General features: G+C 37.8%; 2 protein-coding genes across 3 annotated transcripts in view; one reads left to right on the top strand and one right to left on the bottom strand.

Annotated features, from left to right (window-relative positions):
* The window catches only part of tie1 (tyrosine kinase with immunoglobulin-like and EGF-like domains 1), an 84,157-nt gene that overhangs the window by 21,906 nt on the left and 44,514 nt on the right, over positions 1-17,737 (top strand). The gene's annotated exons all lie outside the window — the stretch shown is intronic.
* Positions 1-17,737, bottom strand: part of ap1m3 (adaptor related protein complex 1 subunit mu 3) — a 28,155-nt gene that overhangs the window by 7,786 nt on the left and 2,632 nt on the right. For both annotated transcript variants that reach the window (XM_029501064.1, XM_029501061.1), the window contains exons 2-6: positions 12,752-12,908; positions 12,002-12,069; positions 11,240-11,370; positions 5,614-5,761; positions 3,695-3,821 (exon numbers count right to left, since the gene is read on the bottom strand). In XM_029501064.1, coding sequence (XP_029356924.1) covers positions 3,695-3,821; positions 5,614-5,761; positions 11,240-11,370; positions 12,002-12,069; positions 12,752-12,908 — 631 coding nt within the window. The remainder of the gene's footprint in view (positions 1-3,694; positions 3,822-5,613; positions 5,762-11,239; positions 11,371-12,001; positions 12,070-12,751; positions 12,909-17,737) is intronic.

Raw genomic sequence — 17,737 nt, 5'->3', positions numbered from 1 at the left:
AAGAGTGACTGGCAAACATTCAGTCAGTCCCTTTCACACAAACAGTGTTTTACCAAATCCATCTGCCCTCATCTCATCCACCCATTGAACTGTTATTTAGTTGCCACATACTGTACACAGACATGCATATCCAAAAGTTTGCTTTCAAAACATGCTGCTATAACCTTCTCCCTGCTGATTCTCATTCAGCTGCCTCCCAAATAAACTCAAACCTGTACCAACATACATAAGAAATTTAGATCATAAGCAAGTGATGTGCCATCACCTGCAAGCAAAAACATACATCTGTTCCTGACATTTTCAGTGTATGCGTGCATTGAAGGGGGAGTTTATTTCATTACTCTGTCAAAAAGAAATAGATTTGCTGAAAGCTTCCGATTTATTGTTTGGGTAATGGGAATCCACATACTACACTGAAACACGCCTTATATAGGCACCTACAAAGAGATATCACAATGTTCTGTGACTGGAAATCTGAGGTGGGACCAGGTTCACATACTAGTTAAAATCACAGGGTCCAAGTCCCAAGTCAAGTCCTACGGCGCACTATAGAGAGTCAGGTCAGGTCAAGTCACAAATAAGACCGAGTTAAGTCAAGTTTATTTCTGAGATATATGAATATGAGTAAGATTAGATAATATATCTATATATATATAAATAATCTGCTCTTTGAATGGTTTATTACATTTATAACTATGCAAGCAATCTATATTTTATAAATAAAAAATAAATAAAAAAGTAAACACACACACACAACTGAAGTCAGGGAGCACGGTGGCATAGTGGTTAGCACTGTCGCCCCACAATAACAAGGTTTGGTTCCCAGCCTGGGTCCTTTCTGTGCGGCGTTTGCGTGTTCCCCCTGTGACTGTATGGTTTTCCTCCCACCATCCAAAGACATTATGTTTGGGTTAACTGGTGACTCTGAACTGTCTGTAGGTCTGAGTGTGGGAACACTCTGGGAACATTTACTGATGCCATTGTGTACCACTATGAGCTACTTCTACCTGACCGCAGAGACAGTGCTGCTGTGGCTGACACATACACGAGCTCACACACGAGCTCGCACACGTACCAGCCCTAACAAAAGGATGACTGACTCCATTATCATTACTCACCTATGAGCTCTGGTCAGAGTGTAAAGTAGAGGATGTGAAAATCAACCAAAAATATATAATAAATAAATATATATATATATATACCTAGTACAGTGTGCTGTATGTGTGTGCTTATGTTTGTGTGTCGCTCATCATTACCATATATATATATATATATATATATATTGATTATTGTGATCAGTTTACATCAGCATAAAACTTTGCAAGTCTTGAGTCTTTCCCCATGTCCAAGTCATGCCGATGGACAAGAGTAACCGTATCTCTCTATTAATTTGAATGCTAAACACAGAGGGGATTTTCACAGAAAATTGTAAGATGATATTCTCACAAGAAATTAAAAACTGGGGGCCTATGGGCCTTCAACTAAATCCTCCAATCAACATCCAAAACCCAGTTCATCTGCTTGGAATGCAGTCCTGGACCAAACTTGTCTGACAAAATGTATGTGTGTGTTTGTGGTAGCTTTCCTGTTCATTCATCTTTCCTGTACACTCTCGAGTGTATGTGTTAGCATGTTTTATGGATCCATGTCTATTGATTTTGATGTGCGCGTGTGCATGCATGTGTTTGTGCGAATGAGGACTGGCTGAGGCCAGATCTAGAGAGAACTCAACACCCAAGCAAAACAAGGAAGGCCTTAATAAATGCTTCTCTCTTTCTGTATGTCACTAACAAACACATACACAATGCACACTCACTTGTGTGTGCATCAAGACGAGACAGGAAACAAAGGTCAAATGGGAGGCTTTCTGTCATTGCTGGGACCTAAGGGGCTGGAGGAAGAGACAGGTGTGTGTGTTCATGTCAGGGGAGGAATGAAGATGCAGCAGTGTCCCCTGTGGTTCACCTTTAAGCTGCGCTCACCTGTTTCCCTGCTGTTAATACAGCAGCAGACAGGAGAAACCTAATCTGTTTTCTGTCTTATGCCACACAGGAAAAAAAGAAAATCATAAGACAAGAGAACACGTTTTAAAGTGACACTTGTTGAATTGATCTATTTTACAGACCTTTGTGTGGGCTAAGGGAGAATTAAATTGCACTTTTTTGTACAATTTGATAATTGGACAAATCTTAAAGTTGGTTAGCACTATGATAGATTGTTAATATGCCATAATAGTTGATAGCTGAGTAATTTTTAAACTAATCTTTCATATACTGCCTCTAAACAGAACCTGTACTGTAAACAGAAAATGTTTACATTGTAGACAAAGTTAGGATAAATAATCTGAAGATGTCACTTTGGCCTTTTTTTCTTTTTTTTTTGTCTATGTTGTCCTAGGGACATGCTCAGCAACTGAGAAAATGAAAAATTAAGTGTTAGCCATACTTCGAGCAGCTAATATTGAGCTCTTACTGTACAGAGAACAAATTTAAAATGTCTATTGGCAACTTTAGGGAAACATAAAAATGCTCCCAGCACCAGCATCCCACAAACATTAGATTCAAAGAAACAAGACAACATCTCTGAGAAGTACTAGTGATTATAGTGCAAACAGCTGTAGAAACTGTTGTTGTAAGTGGGACTTGTGCCAGCAGAGGGCAGTGTTTAATGATTTATACACATTTGCTTAAGATGCATTCAGCCATGATAAAAAGTGGACATCAATCAAATATGTTTATAGCCAAATGACTGGGAGATTATATGTAAAAAGTTGAATTGCTGAAGTGAAGTGGAGTGCAAAATTCATTTTCATATTTGTATCAACATTTGGCACGAGTGTTGGTTTCTAGGAGTGTGGCCTCATTATTTCTGATCATTATTTCTCAGGATATGTTACTTCCCAGACTGCAACACACAGCAGGGGAATTGAGGACTGCATATACAAGATATTTGGAGACCCTCACCTTTCATCTGCAGGGCTTTAGCCTGGGGTGAGGATTACCTCTGAAGCAAAGAGACTAGACACTGAAGAGCCGTGGGGGGTCGGTAATATAGGAGAATGAGAGGGTGGAAAGGCAGAGGGAGAGGGGAGGAAGAGGAGGAGAAGGCACAAGGATATGCGCAAGCAGATGTAGCAGCAGGAGGCATTATTAGAGAAATTGGAAAAGTAGAGGGAGAAGCAAGATTAGGGAGGATGAAAGCGCAGCTGAGTGTAGGATTGAGAGAGCGCAGGGTTAAGACGAGAAGAGGAGGTGAAGGTGGAAAAATGACGGTGAGTTTATGAGCACTGAGTGAGAAAGCATCCATCAACCAGCAGCATATTCACTCATCTCTTTCAATTAAATATGGAAACTTTTACAGGGTACAAGAGTTTATATGTTGAACTTTTATCTAATCTTATGCTGCTGAATTTTATGCAAGGCTATTTTCTAATGACGAGATTTGATGTATTTTGTGCCAATCAAAAACCACAATTACTTTGCAAACCTAAATAGCATTTATTCAACTGACAACAAAATTGAAATTGAGATTTTATCAAAACCTGCAGCTCAAAGCATAATGAAATGTAATTCTCATCGCTGACACTCCCAATCCCTGGAGACATTCATGTGACGTCTGCTGTGTAAATGACGGTTTTACTTAAGCCCTTCGACACTTGGGGTTACCAAGACGAGACAGACTCACTGTTACTTACTGCCTGTGATTTCAAAAAGCACTTTGTCATTAAGGCCCAGTCTTAGTTCAGGCATCCCCGACAGCACCACTTTGAGCTTAATGCTGCCCACTATTTCACTGCGCAGGACGCTGCCGTTGGCACTCACCTACGGGAAGAAAAGCATAGCAATCACTATTAAACGTCTTTTCATTGATACAAGCCTTACATTCAAATCTGTCTAACGCTGCCTATTACATTGCTTTATGTAATGTAGTGCTTTATGTAGGTAAATGTGCTACACACAGTAGGATTGCAGAATATGAAAAAGAATAGTGAGATTGCTTTGGAATGGTTTTTGTGGGGAATTCGTTTTATATTTGTCAGTTTTGTAGCTCCAGGAATTTCAATTTCTCAGCTAGCCGTATTGCGATTTGGATTATATTTTGATTGATCATGCAACTTTACTACAGACACTGAGACAGAAACAAGGAGACTCCAGCTCATAAACAAACTGACCGATACCCAGAACAACTTCTCAGCAGATATAAACAGACTGAGGGACAGGTCTTAAAAGCTCTCAGCATGCAGAATGAGAAATGTAAGTACATCACTGGTGAGAAAGAGCATGATTGTTTATGTCCATGCTCAAAAAAAAGGTACATTGTCGCAGCAGTGCTCTAAGTGTGATCAAACACATACACTTTGTGAGATTCCTCTCCACTCAACTAAAAAACAAAACTGCAACTGCAACATATTATTTTGCCCTTGACATTTTGTTTTGAGGACAAGCTATTTCTCATTTGTGAAACTGAAAGATGTAAATGCATGTATACAAATGTGCTTTGTTTATTTTTCAATAGCAAAATATGATTCTTTGTCTGCCCTCCTTAATGAAAAATACAAAATATACTTTTAAGCGTGTTTATCATACAGTTCCCTATCAGCGAATTATTAAATTGAATGGTGGTGATTATTCCCATTGCAAAAATGTTGCTACCATGAATCAATATTATTATTGCATCTTTAGCTGAACCAATCCACACCATTTAGGAAAGTTAACGTTTCCATGAAATGAAAACAGCATTTGTTCCATTCTACCAAGATTTTGGACACATTTAAAACATTTACTACATCTTAAAGAGAGAGACATCAAATGTGGGAAAAGTTCCGCAGTTCAGTCTTCATTCTGTCTCAGATGTATCCTGATATGATTTATATGCAAAATTTTCTAATATACTGACCAGTATACACACTCACTCCACACAATGAAGAAATGTGAATTCTACAGCATGCTACACTGAAATAAAATGGAGGATCGTTGCTATTAGAAACCATTTCCTTAGAAATTCAGTTCAAAGTGTTTGGAGCTGCCAACACACGTCAGAGTTCTGACAAAGACGATTTCCATACTGACGCCACCAGTTACTCTCAGCATTCACAAACACTTTGATCATCTATTTTCAACACAACTGTTCAAGAGAATCTGTCAAGTTTAAAAGATGGGTTAAAAAAAATTAATGATCATACATCAAGCATGGAGAACTAATGCTGTACTGAAATTCCTTGAACAATCACAGTAACATGATGCATAGTAGCTGTTAATCTGTGCCATTTAAGCATCACAGAATAGCCCGTGGTAAATTCTACTTTTCTTCTAATAGTTAAGCAGTTGTACAGTTTGAGAGTATGTGCCTCATATGCATCCTGTCCAGTCTACCCCAATAACTGAGCAATGAATAATATCCAGATAAAAGACAAACAAGCCCTTTTCTACACTGCAGTGCACCTGAGTGATAAGCCTGCATGCAACATCTTCTGTGCTGAGCAGCACAGTTAAATCTGAGTAAGGCTGGAGATAAGCATTCATAGACACACTGGATTATTCAATACCTGAAATTCCCAGATAGCATATCGCCCTAAAAAAAACATAAACAGTGGATGATTGATGTTGGCCTCACCAGAAGATTTACAGACTCAATGACGTCCATGAAAACTTCATTCTTCCTGTACTTGATGCCCTCTGACCGCCACGACACAGCATTGGTGACAGTGGCAGGAGGTCGCGGAGCCCCCACTTCTAATTTATGGCCCTGCTGGGTTATGTATCTGAAACGAACAAACAAATAGGGGAAAAAAAGAAATCACACCTCTGGAATAAATTTTTTTTTTTTTTTTTTTTTACAATTGAGTGGAAAAAAATGAAAGTCACTGCATGGTATGAATATTATTCATAATTCCAAAAGGAAAATAAACAATGACATAACTGACATAATTCATATTTTCCATTGTATATTCAGTACAGATAATATTTTAACTTGCTGTTTAGATGTTACTGTAGTGTTAACTGTTGTTTTTGCAAATTAAAGCCAAGCATTAAATGTCCCATCTCCCACTGGCTTAAATGTTTTTAAGCAACAAGACAACAACAAGAAGAGTGAGTGTGAGTGGTCATCTCTGTCTGTCTCTGTGTGTTGGCCCTGCGATGGACTGGTGACCTGTCAAGGGTGTACCCCACCCTCACCCAATGTGAGCTCGGATTGTCTCCAGCACCCCTCGGACCCGGAAACCAATAAGTGGTAGAAGATGAATGAATAAATGATACTGCACAACCAACTACAGATAACTTTGGTTAAGTCGAACAACTGGAGTGAGGACTCTCAGATAGAGGTGAGTTTCTAATGGCTCTCTCTCAAACTCTTTAGCTCAATTTTAATTTCCTCGCTCTTTCTCCAATATGCAATATTATATAATAATATTACCGCCAAGATCACCAGCTAGCTGAGCAGTTCATGTATCGTACAGTAACAAGCGCTCCCTAAAGTATCCAGCCAAATGATAAGTCTCTGGGTTTGTATGAAAATATTAATGTTGCAGCTTTAAAAATAAGACTCACTCACTTGCCTTGCATCTCCAGTAGATCAACTATTGACTTTAAAAAACAATTTATACATAACTGTTATTTCTTGATTTTACTAAAAACAATGGATTGGTTTAGTTTTATGTTTCACAAGTTTGAGAGCTGGTTTGCTTTACCAGTCCTCTCCGTGTCCAGGGAGATATAATGGTTTCTCATGAGAATAGAAGAGAGGTGTACTTAGATAAACAGCATGTGACCAGGATTGTTTCTACCCAAACATTTGCTCCACACCACTTCCTTTTCACTTGCCTTGCTGAACCAAATCAGTTTCCTTTATATAAAGTCTAAAATTTTGGATCAACAATTAATAAAACACTTCTTTATTCTCTTCTTTACACACACACAGCTAGATAAAAATAAATAGGGTCTATATATATACATATATATATATATATATATATATATATATATACCTATATATATATATATATATATATATATATATATATATATACCTATATATATATATATATATATATATATATACCTATATATATATATACATATATATATATACATATATATATATATATACATATATATATATATATATATATATATATATATATATATATATATATATATATATATATATATATATATATATATATATATATATATATATATACATATATATATATATATATATATTATACACACACACAAACCTTTTTTATTAGAAATCCAAAGGTATCCCATTGAATGAACTATTAAAGGAAATACTTCTGATGTTTTTGGCAGAGGAGCAAAACAAAGAACAGGCATTTAATACTCTTTGTTAAGCAACACTATTGTACTATTGTTCTGCACATGAATCCGGTTGTGAAGAGGCTGATAATCAAACAAGGACATGATAGAGATACTGCACAGCTGGGTAGCTTAGCTCAGCTTTTCAGTTTTAACCCAATCAATAATTCTCACTGAATTTCTTGGAGGACATGCTTCCAACCCACACAATGGAGCAGTTTCATCTCCGCCCTTGAGGGGTGAACCTACTTATTTTTCAAAGTAATATTGCCTATTACCACTGGTGTCATTTATGTCGTTGCTGTGTGTGTGTGTGCAGTGGATATAAAAAGGCTAAAATGCCCGGTTTTTGCTACATAAAATAAATCTTCACTTTTAATGTGAAATATAACCTGTACTATTCACTTGAAAAAAACAAATCTGTTAATGGGGATAAAAAAAGAAAAAAAAAAGTAAGTAAGTACAGTAACTAGGTAATATAACCAGCCTTAAATAAATACTATGCAGAGGCGCCTTTTGATTTCATGACAGCATTCAGTCTCTGTGGTTAGGTAGTGGCACAGCTTGACTTGGCATTGTTTGCCCACTCTTCACTGAGGAAGTGCTTAGAGTGCCAGGGTATCTCCTGACTACAGCCCTCTTCAGGACGGATTTTCAATTGGTTTCAGGTCTCGGCTCAAACTGGCCCATTCCAAAACTTTAATCTTGAAAACTAAGCCTTTCTTTTCTTAATCTACATTTATGATTTGGGTCATTGTCATTCCGAAAGGTGAAATTCATCATATTTCATATTCACCTTTTAGCTGAGGCCTGAAAGTTTTGTGCCAAAATTTATCATTTGATAATTCTCTCCACCACGATGACCCAGTTCCACTTGAAGAAAAAAGCCCAAAATGACACTGCTACCACCATGCATACAGTATTCTTTTGGGGATGTGACATGTTTTTGTACCAATTATATCTTACAGCCAAGCATTGCAGCCATGGTTTCATCAGACCACAACACATTTTCACACCTGCTTTTTTTTTTTTAGATTTGATATAGGCTTTTGCAAAATATGGACAGGCTTGGATTTTTTCCATTGTAAGAAAACACTTCTTTATTGCCACCCTATCCAATAGCCCAGACATATGAAGAATATGTCAGAATGTTGACACGGGTTACAAACAACGAGTACTTGGCAAAAAAACAAACAAATAAACAAACAAACAAAAAACACTCTAAGTCTTTTAATGTTGCTGTCTTGACAGCCTCTGGACTAGTTTTTCTTCAGGCATATGATCAAAAAGGAGGGGGGTGTTAAGTTTGCGGTAATGTCACTGTTGTACATTATTTTATCACTTCTTGACAAGTGTATTCACTGTGCTCCATGGCATATATAATGCTTTGGAAATTTTCCACACCCTCTTGACGATACCTTTCAACAATCTCTCTGATGCGTATGAACCTCTTTCAGGACCATAGCTTTTGCTCTAAGATAAGTTGACATGAACTAAGTTGACATGAACTAAGTTCATGTCAAGAAAATCCTACAAGAACTGCTAATCTATTTTGGCCTTACTTTTTTTAAATCATGTAAACTGACATTTGAACAGAAGTGTGTAGACTTTTTATATCCACTGTATTTATGAGGGTGTGAGACCATTTCAGTTGACTGTACAACTTAAGACGTGTATAGAGCTTCTAACGTTGACATGGCCAACATGTAGCTATGTAGACAAACATGGCAGTTACTCATAATGTGTCAGTCTCATTCCAGATCCTTTACTAGATGGCACTGAGCCCGCTAGCAGCCAAAATAAAAAAAATTTACTCAATTCAACATGACCCGTTACCCTGTTGGAGGATAGCGCCTGAGGACAGATGCTTGGTATTTGAACAGTTCTTTGTCTACTTTTCAAAAGGCTATTGAGCAACGTTATCATTTATTTTGAGTTGTTGTTTGAGTTGGGTTTGAGTTGTTATTTCTGTTGTTAACCCTGTTTAGCTCTATTTTTGCTATCTACCATCCCTTAGGGAAATGCTGCTAAATGCTACACCGCTTGCCAACTGTGTCTGTCTGCTGGCTGATGCTGTAAAATGTAAATGTAAAGTCAGATTTAAGGGGTTTCTCTCTAAAAATTCCAAAAAACCGGACAAAGCAAAACAAAACATCTTGTCAAGTTCACTAGGCAATGGACACTGCTGAAAATACAAAGTGGAAAACCTCAGTGGTCAACCATTTCATCCATAGTATGCAGTCCCTGATGAGCCATGCAGCTCTTGTTCAACATAAGTTAACTGTGCGAACAGGGGCCAAGTGTCACGACCCATGAAGCCAAGTGAAGGCTACTGAAGAAATACAAAACAGAACACAAGCAGATGTCTTTTAAGCTCAACTTTACATTTCCTATCCAATGTCAACAACAAAAAGTGCTCCACCAACAAGTTTTAGATTGATTGACAGATTGAGGCAAAATTCTCTCCCTCGTTTTCTGTCCCAGTTCTTCCCACCCAGAGGTACTTGGATGGATGTTGACACATAGAAAAGTCTGGAAGTGCTGACAGATAAAAGACGGTGACAAGTGGGCTTGGGGTCGGTTGTTGTGTTGCTTTGCCATTTGTTCTGTTTTGCCCTGATTCTCCTCAGAAATGCTAATGAAAGTTATGGATGCAGCGTTGGCAGAAAACTGACAGATTAGCATAACAATAGCAAGCGCAACAAACACACACACCCTCTCTCCCTCAAATGCATGAAAGTTTATAAGTAGACACACATGAACACCTTCACATGTGTATGCATCCCCACAGTTGCACTTTGCCAGTCTCTTGCATCCACCCACACATAATCCCATTGATACTCCAAACTGGTAGAAAGTGCTATAATGCAAAAAAAAAAAAAAGACTATTTCTGTGATGGTCAGGGAATGAAAATGTCAGAGAACTGGAATAGCCTACAGAGACACAGTGAACATGTGCATGTACATTCTGTGTGTGTCCATATGCATGTGTCTGAAGTGAAATGACACTTTTGTGAATCTCCTTGGAGAAAAGAAGAGCAGGCCTTTTTTGTCAGACAGTCTCAAGTGTGTCCAGCTGATGGTGTCATTGTGTTTTGAGTGCCAATTGGCGCTTGGTAATTATCAGCCCTATTCAGACAGAAGAGAACACACACGCACGCACGCACAGAGTCAAGCCTTGGTGCACAAACTGCACACACAATTAAACATCAATCAGACATTAGCAAAAAAAAAAAAAAAGCCAATTGCATGCAATACCAAATATTCATTCAAATTTAAAAGTGTACAATTTACAGCACTGTGAATTGAAGGCAAAGCTGGTCATTGCCCAGCAGTAGTGCAGCCTTACTGAATGCTGAACCATTATCTAAATAATAATAATAATAATAATAATAATAATAGTTTCACTTCATTTCACTCACAAAGTAAAGCTCCACCATATAACGAAAAAACAAAAAACAAACAGGTCCATAGCACTTCAAACTGAATTATAATGTGCTCTTATTCCCTCTTTCCCTCCCTCCCTGGTCACTTACATTATAAAATCTGAAGCTGTTACCGCACTGTGAAACTTTTGCACATGATTCCCTAATGGATGATAAAGGTGCCATTTTAACTAATGTGAATGCATTAAAAAAAAAAAACACTGGAGTGTGGTAATTATGGTCTTTGAGAGTTTAAAACTATAACCTTATCCCCTCATCAGCTTGATTCGTCCTACTCTTACATGCCACAACACAGTATCAACAGAACGGATTCAGCTGAAGCAAAGGTTTGTCTGCTTTACGTCAGCTCAGTTCTATGATGATTGCCTCATTTTTAAGTTCTTTTAAAATAAAATTCAACCGGAGCTGAAATTTTATGCTTCCAAACATGCACAACTTTCACAGTTTTATTGCATTGAGAGATCATTTTCTTACTCTTGTAGGATCTTGCTGTCAGTTGTCTGAGGGAAGCCGAAGTCCATGACTTCGTCCATCAGCTCATACACTGTCACAAAGTTGTCACGGATGCTTTCTTCTTCAAGCTCTTTGAAGTACTCCTTAAACACCTGCACACAGAAGCAGTTTGTGATATACATTATTGTACATAAATTTACAAAACTGGTACATCATTTATCGATAATTCATTAATTCTCATTTTTTGTGCAGTGTATGGTAGGTAGCAAAGTAAATATCTGTCTGGTGGCTTCATGAATCCATTCGAAAAGCTGTGGGGAGATGCATTTGTTTAAAGGATGCTTGATGAACAGTTTAAAATGCATATAAAGATTGAACAAGATACATTAGCTTACCTGCTGTCTCCCTGCTAAACTGAAATGAGCATGAACACATTTGCAGAAAGGGCTTGACTATCCACTGCATTTTATATCTGGACAGTTTCTCATGTAGTTATTGCTATAGAAGCACATCTCTGCCCACTTAAGATAAAGATTTGAGAAAATAAAAACAAAACCAGGCAGACTTGGCCGTTGACAAATTTCAACAGTAACAGCAGGAGGCGGCATTACAACTGTCCCTATCCATGGTCCAAATGTACAAAAATAGTCCTCATTTTTGGGAAGTGTGCTGAATTCATACCTGTGCTAAGAGTCTAATGAGACAATAGATGGGACTATACAAAGTTTGTAGCACACATGAAACAACAGCCAACAGCCACTTGTGCCTCAAAAACAGACGCACCTGAATAATTTTATAAAGAAAGGAGTACACCAGAGCAGCGTTGGCATTCTTCTTGGTCATTGCCACCACTAAATAAAAGCCTGTTAAGGAAATGAACTGAATTTCACATCAACAAACCGCAAGTGTAGAATCTGAGCCAGAAAACATTCAAATTGATATGAATCAGAAACATACAGAGATGTAGCCATGTGCTGAGTATCTTTTTAGATACTCTAGATGGTTGTGAGATTAATGCAATAAAATAAAAAAGTTACCAGAATGCATCACACTTGCAAGCAATTGAAAAAACATGGCCACAGGGAAGTAAAAGAGCTCAGTCTAATTCAGTGCAGTGGGAATACTACTTTCTCACAACCGCAATATCATGCTGAATTAATAATGTGTAAGGAAGTTTGACTGCCCAATCTTGCTATGAAAAAAGGAACAGATACAGGGCAAAGCACATCACAGTGATTGTGAGCTAAAATTTTCAACTGACTGATACATGATGTCATAAAACAGAAGCACTTCCATGCGCTTCTGTTTTATGACATATTTTACAGTGTCTCCTATATTTTAAATTCATTAATTCCTCCACAGATGTGATAATGGACACTCGTGGAAGGTTGTAAGAGACTCACTCCAGGAAATTACTATAGTAAATTGTTGAATTCACAGATCATCTCACTCAAATTCTGTTTGCTGCATCAAAGGTGGCTTTGCAAGTCACAACAAAAGTGCAATGTTCAGGCATAACCTGAAAATGGATACAGTAAAGGTTGCTGTGTCTGATCCACATGAAGTGTGCAGAGCCGTGGCTGACCAGCGGCGTCATCTCAGAGTCTTCTTCCCTCTTCATCAGGATCGGCATGAAGTGATCAATCTCATTCATGTCCATGTTCCCCATGTAGTTACGGCAGATCAGCACCTGGACATATACCAGAAAGAACAAAATAGACACAAGACAGAGGACGCTATTATGGATGCACTACCCAGACATGAAATATTTATAGTTTTTGGCTGACGTACCAAACCTGAGCACTCAACCTTAAACATGCTTCAACAACCACTGGCTGAGCACAACCCCCCGCCCTCCTCCTCCCCCCGGATGAATTTCCTAGTTCATTTACTGAGGAAATGTGTGAAGTTGAATGTCAGGTAATGAATACTGAATGACCAGCCTCTCAATAAGGAAGAGGTATCACAAAGCTTATGCTTTAGCACCACAAGGCTTGAAATGACACCAAACTTCATAAACACAAATGCTGGTTTAATATTGTATGATGCATGTCGTCCCTGATCTTTAGAGGTTTAAAACACAAAATACACCACTGAAAATCCCCTGATCAGTGCAGGTCAAGGTTGTCTGCTGCAAATCGACCCCCCCTCGCATCAAAAAAAAAAAAAAAAACTAACTTAAAAAACTGAGATACCTGTAAAGAAAAAACATCCTACGCAATTAAAAACATTAATGTGTCACATTTAGTCCATTCCAGGATTTATGTTGTGCAGTGTCTCCAAGCAAAACAAAGCTGTGCTGTTATTTTTAGTCGTCGTAGCAGCATGGTCTACCACTTTGGTTCTGAGTGACAGAAATTTTAAATAAATGTTCATGTGCCATAAAACCACCTCTGTTATGCAGATCTTGACTCATCCTCTTCAAAAAAGTGATAACCCGTATGCAGTTAAAGGTGTGTGTGTGAGCTATTCAGTACAGTTATTGCTAGCAAGTCAATTACTTTTGAATAAGTGTGTAATGGGAGCGTTGCCCATTTACAAACTGAGCCTTCAATGATTACCTGTTACACACTTTCAACAGGGAACTTGGTATTCTCCATCAATACAAACGGTTGAGTTTAGATACGAATCTAAGACACTGACATCAAAAAATGTACTAAACATACAGCTGACTAGCTTTTTGTAAAGCAAACTCCATTGTAGACCTACTGAAAATAATACACAGCACACCACAAAGGAACAATACAGAACCAAACAAGGAAGGCAGAAGACCCAGAAACTACAGTCACACAAAATCAGACTTTGACATGTTGACAAAATTGCACTTTTTCTATCTGTACTGACAAAAATAGACACATTCACACCACAATTTATGACTCACTGCCAATATATCTCTCATCTGCCTGCAGTGTGGTTCATAGAAATGACAAGATTAGCCTCAGCCTTGAGAAACACCACATCTCTTGGTTTGAATGGAAACACATACCCATAAAAAAAGATGAGTCAGCAGTCTTGTTTGAGTCCGGACACACACAGTGAAGTTAAAAAAAAAAAAAAAAAAAAAAAAGAGAGAGAGAGATCAAAGCTTCTATGCTTGAGGGATCTAGATCGCTCTCACTCTCTTACCACACACACATAGATGGAAAGGTTTCCCCCTTCTTTAATAGAGGACTCTGTGTTGCACTGGGGGTCACACAAGTGCGGATGCAACAAAGGCAGGAGGAAATAAGAAATAAAAAAGAGGAAATTCCAGGAACGTAAAGTAATCTGCAGAAGAAAAGAGGATATCAACAGGCCACTGCTCCACTTCTATAACGGGAGAGACACCATATAGCAAAGAGTTCAGAGGTCACCGGAGACAGAGAATGAGGTATAAACAAATCTTTGCATCAAAAGGAGCTGCAAACAGAAGATTTCAGCAAACACACCCTCTGTTGCTGTCATTCTTGTTACTAATTATTCTAATAACCAGTCATGCCATTAAGAGAGCACCAGTCAAAGCTCAAATGGTGGAAAACAGCGTGGAAACAGTGATTCATTAGTGATATGACATTGCTGTTAGTTTTATCCGGCTGTTTTTATACAGATGAATGGAAAAAAAATTGTGACAGTTATGTAAAATGACTGTGGTCAGCTCAAACAATCGTAATCAGATGATCATGCAATAACTATGGCAGGCCTACATATTTAATAAAAATCCCTCAAGGCATCAAACAGACATCATATTCAAAAGATTGGAACAGATAGACACAAATGTTCTGATATCAGTTTGTCTTCCCACAACTGAATAGATCGGAGCTTGGCTCTGTTCAGTACCAAGTACCAATGCAATACCCATCAATCCATTACACACATCGCGGAGCGGAAGACGATCCCACCTTTGATTGGCTGTCTATCACTGGGTTAACATATGGCTAACTCAGGCTGAAACAATTGTTTGAGTGATCCGAATAATTACATGATTCAATTACAAAGAATGATTAATGCATGTTTCCTTGAATTGAAGAGAAATCTTTTATACCATTGCTTTAATCAATGAAATAATGAAGAGAATGTTTGATTAAAAAAAAAAAAAAATGTCTGATAGCTGTTGCCCTGGAGGCAACAACCAAATTCAACCTCGCATACACATCTACTCGCAGTTTAGGATTACCACTTAACCTTGCATGCATGTCTTTGGAGTGTGGGAGGAAGTTGGAGTACCCAAAGGGAAGCGACACAGGCAAAGGGAGAACATGCTCCACAAAGAAAGACCCCAGGTTCCTACCCAGAAACCCACTTTGCCAGAGCCAATCCAGTACTATTGCGTATACAGACTTTTGAATAGCTGTATACTGTTATGTTTTGCTAATAACTAGCTTTATTGGTTTGTTTATTTGTTTTTTTGCAAATATTCACCCATTCTGAATTTGAAAACTACAACAAATTCCAAAAAAAGCCAGCGCACAGGCATATTTACCACTGTGTTGCATCACTTTTCCTTTTAACATGACCCAGTAAGTGTTTGGAAACTGAAGACACTAATTGTTGAGGATTTGTAGGGTTGCACTGATAACAATCTGGGCTCTCTGTGATTTGGAAAAACTATTTGAAATGTGGACACATCAGACCACACTTTGTGTCAGTCCATCTCAGATGAGCTTGGTAGTGTTTCTGGGTGATGCTGATATATGGCTTTTGCCTCGAGTTTTAAATTACACTTGATAGATGTGGCGACAAATAGTGTGAACTGACAATGTCCCTGAGCCCAAGTGGCAAGATCTTTACAGAGTGAAGTTGGTTTTTAATGCAGTGCCACCTGAGGAATTGAAGGTCACAGGCTTTCAATGTTGATTTTCAGCCTTGCTGCTTACATGCAGAGATTCTTCCAGAAAATCTTTGGATGTTATTATGGACTGTAGATGATGAAATCCCTAAATTCTTTTGAATTGTGAAGTGAGAAATGTTGCTCTTAAATTGAAAAAAAAGAAAGAAAAACAATAACGTTTATCACGTATTTTAACATTTAATATTTTTTCTTTATTGTGAATTTAATTGAATATGTATATATTTATTTACACAGAATTACACAGAATTTCCATTACGAGCATTGAAATTGGCACGATTCTGTTTGCAGGTCTTAGAAAAATGTGCCAAAAGAACCCCAGCCACAAAGTTAACCACATTGTCCTTAATCTAAATCTAAAAATGATTGCAATCACTACCACCATAGGCGTTTCTAAAGCACATATCAGTTATCATAAAGTAACATTATGCAACTGTTTAAGTCATTCCCTAACATGAAATTAGATATTTCTGTAATGGCTGTCACAACCAGCTTCCTCTACTTCTTATTCTGCTCCTTCCAACTCCCTGTTGCCAGTTTACTGAGTTTTACGGGTTTCTTTTTCTTTTTCTTTCTGGGAGTCGGTTCAGTCAGCCAACTGTGTAGCTGATAAGTGAATGATTCACCTTAAGGATATTCAAGAGTCAACACATCACAGCCATGTGGTGACGGTTCGAATGTGTGTCAGTTAAACTCAGTTTAAAAAGGAAAACATCAGATAGCATAGTATATTCAGTAAAGGCAGAGCACATCAAACAGAAGACCTCGAACAAACGGTTAACAGATTTCATGCCCCTAAACAGAGAACAGCTACTTCATAATCCAGGTCTGCTGTGAATGTCATACTTTCCCCATTAAAATCATAGCACAGTTCATCTACAAATAACTGTACTGAAACATCCTTCCATCATACCCCTGAAACCTTATTATGCATGACATTCACATATGATAAGTAGCTCAAAGTCTTTTAGGTAAAAATAGACATTATCTTTTAGTTTAAAAGATAATGAGAGTATGAGAATTAGGTGAACACGAAAAAGATGAAAGCAAGGCATAGAATTAAAGGCAGAGACACTTTTATACAAGTTAATATGAAGAACTGTGTTACAATTAAAAATGGCATTATCAACCATTTGCTCAATCTAGAAAACTTTTTATTTTGTGATATTTTGAAAGAGTTGCCCAATAAACAACAACAACTGCAGAATATCCTCTATTAAAAGCATCACTGGACTTAAAAATCATCAAGGGAAAATCGTTGCAGTGATTTAGGGAAAGTTTGTCATTGGTGCACAGAAGGCAATCAGAGCAAAATCAATAGAAACCACTGTTGACCTCTAAAGTCAAATGGCAACCACAAAAGCCTCACTGGAGTGTGGGCAAACAGGAAGAGACAAAAATCCAAACGTGTCAGTGTGTATCAACAAGTCAGGAACACAATCACGTCACAAACGTTGAAGCGTAACTCAATCATGACTCAGAAAAAGAGAGATGGGGCTGTTAGAAATGGACAGAGGCTTACTTGTGGATAAAATAATGACACTGACTGCAAAAAGACGCCAGTGAGTTGGTCCATCAATTGCATCTATTTAACATTGTGCAGTGTGCACAGTGTGTCTTTTTTAAAATAACTAGCAACTCACTGTAATTGCAGCAGGAACAAACCGATGAGAACTGCAAATTATAAGCATTAG

The sequence above is a fragment of the Echeneis naucrates genome, chromosome 4, assembly GCF_900963305.1.
Source record: "Echeneis naucrates chromosome 4, fEcheNa1.1, whole genome shotgun sequence".
In the NCBI taxonomy this organism is placed as follows: Eukaryota; Metazoa; Chordata; class Actinopteri; order Carangiformes; family Echeneidae; genus Echeneis; species Echeneis naucrates.
This window is presented reverse-complemented; position numbering and strand designations above follow the sequence as displayed.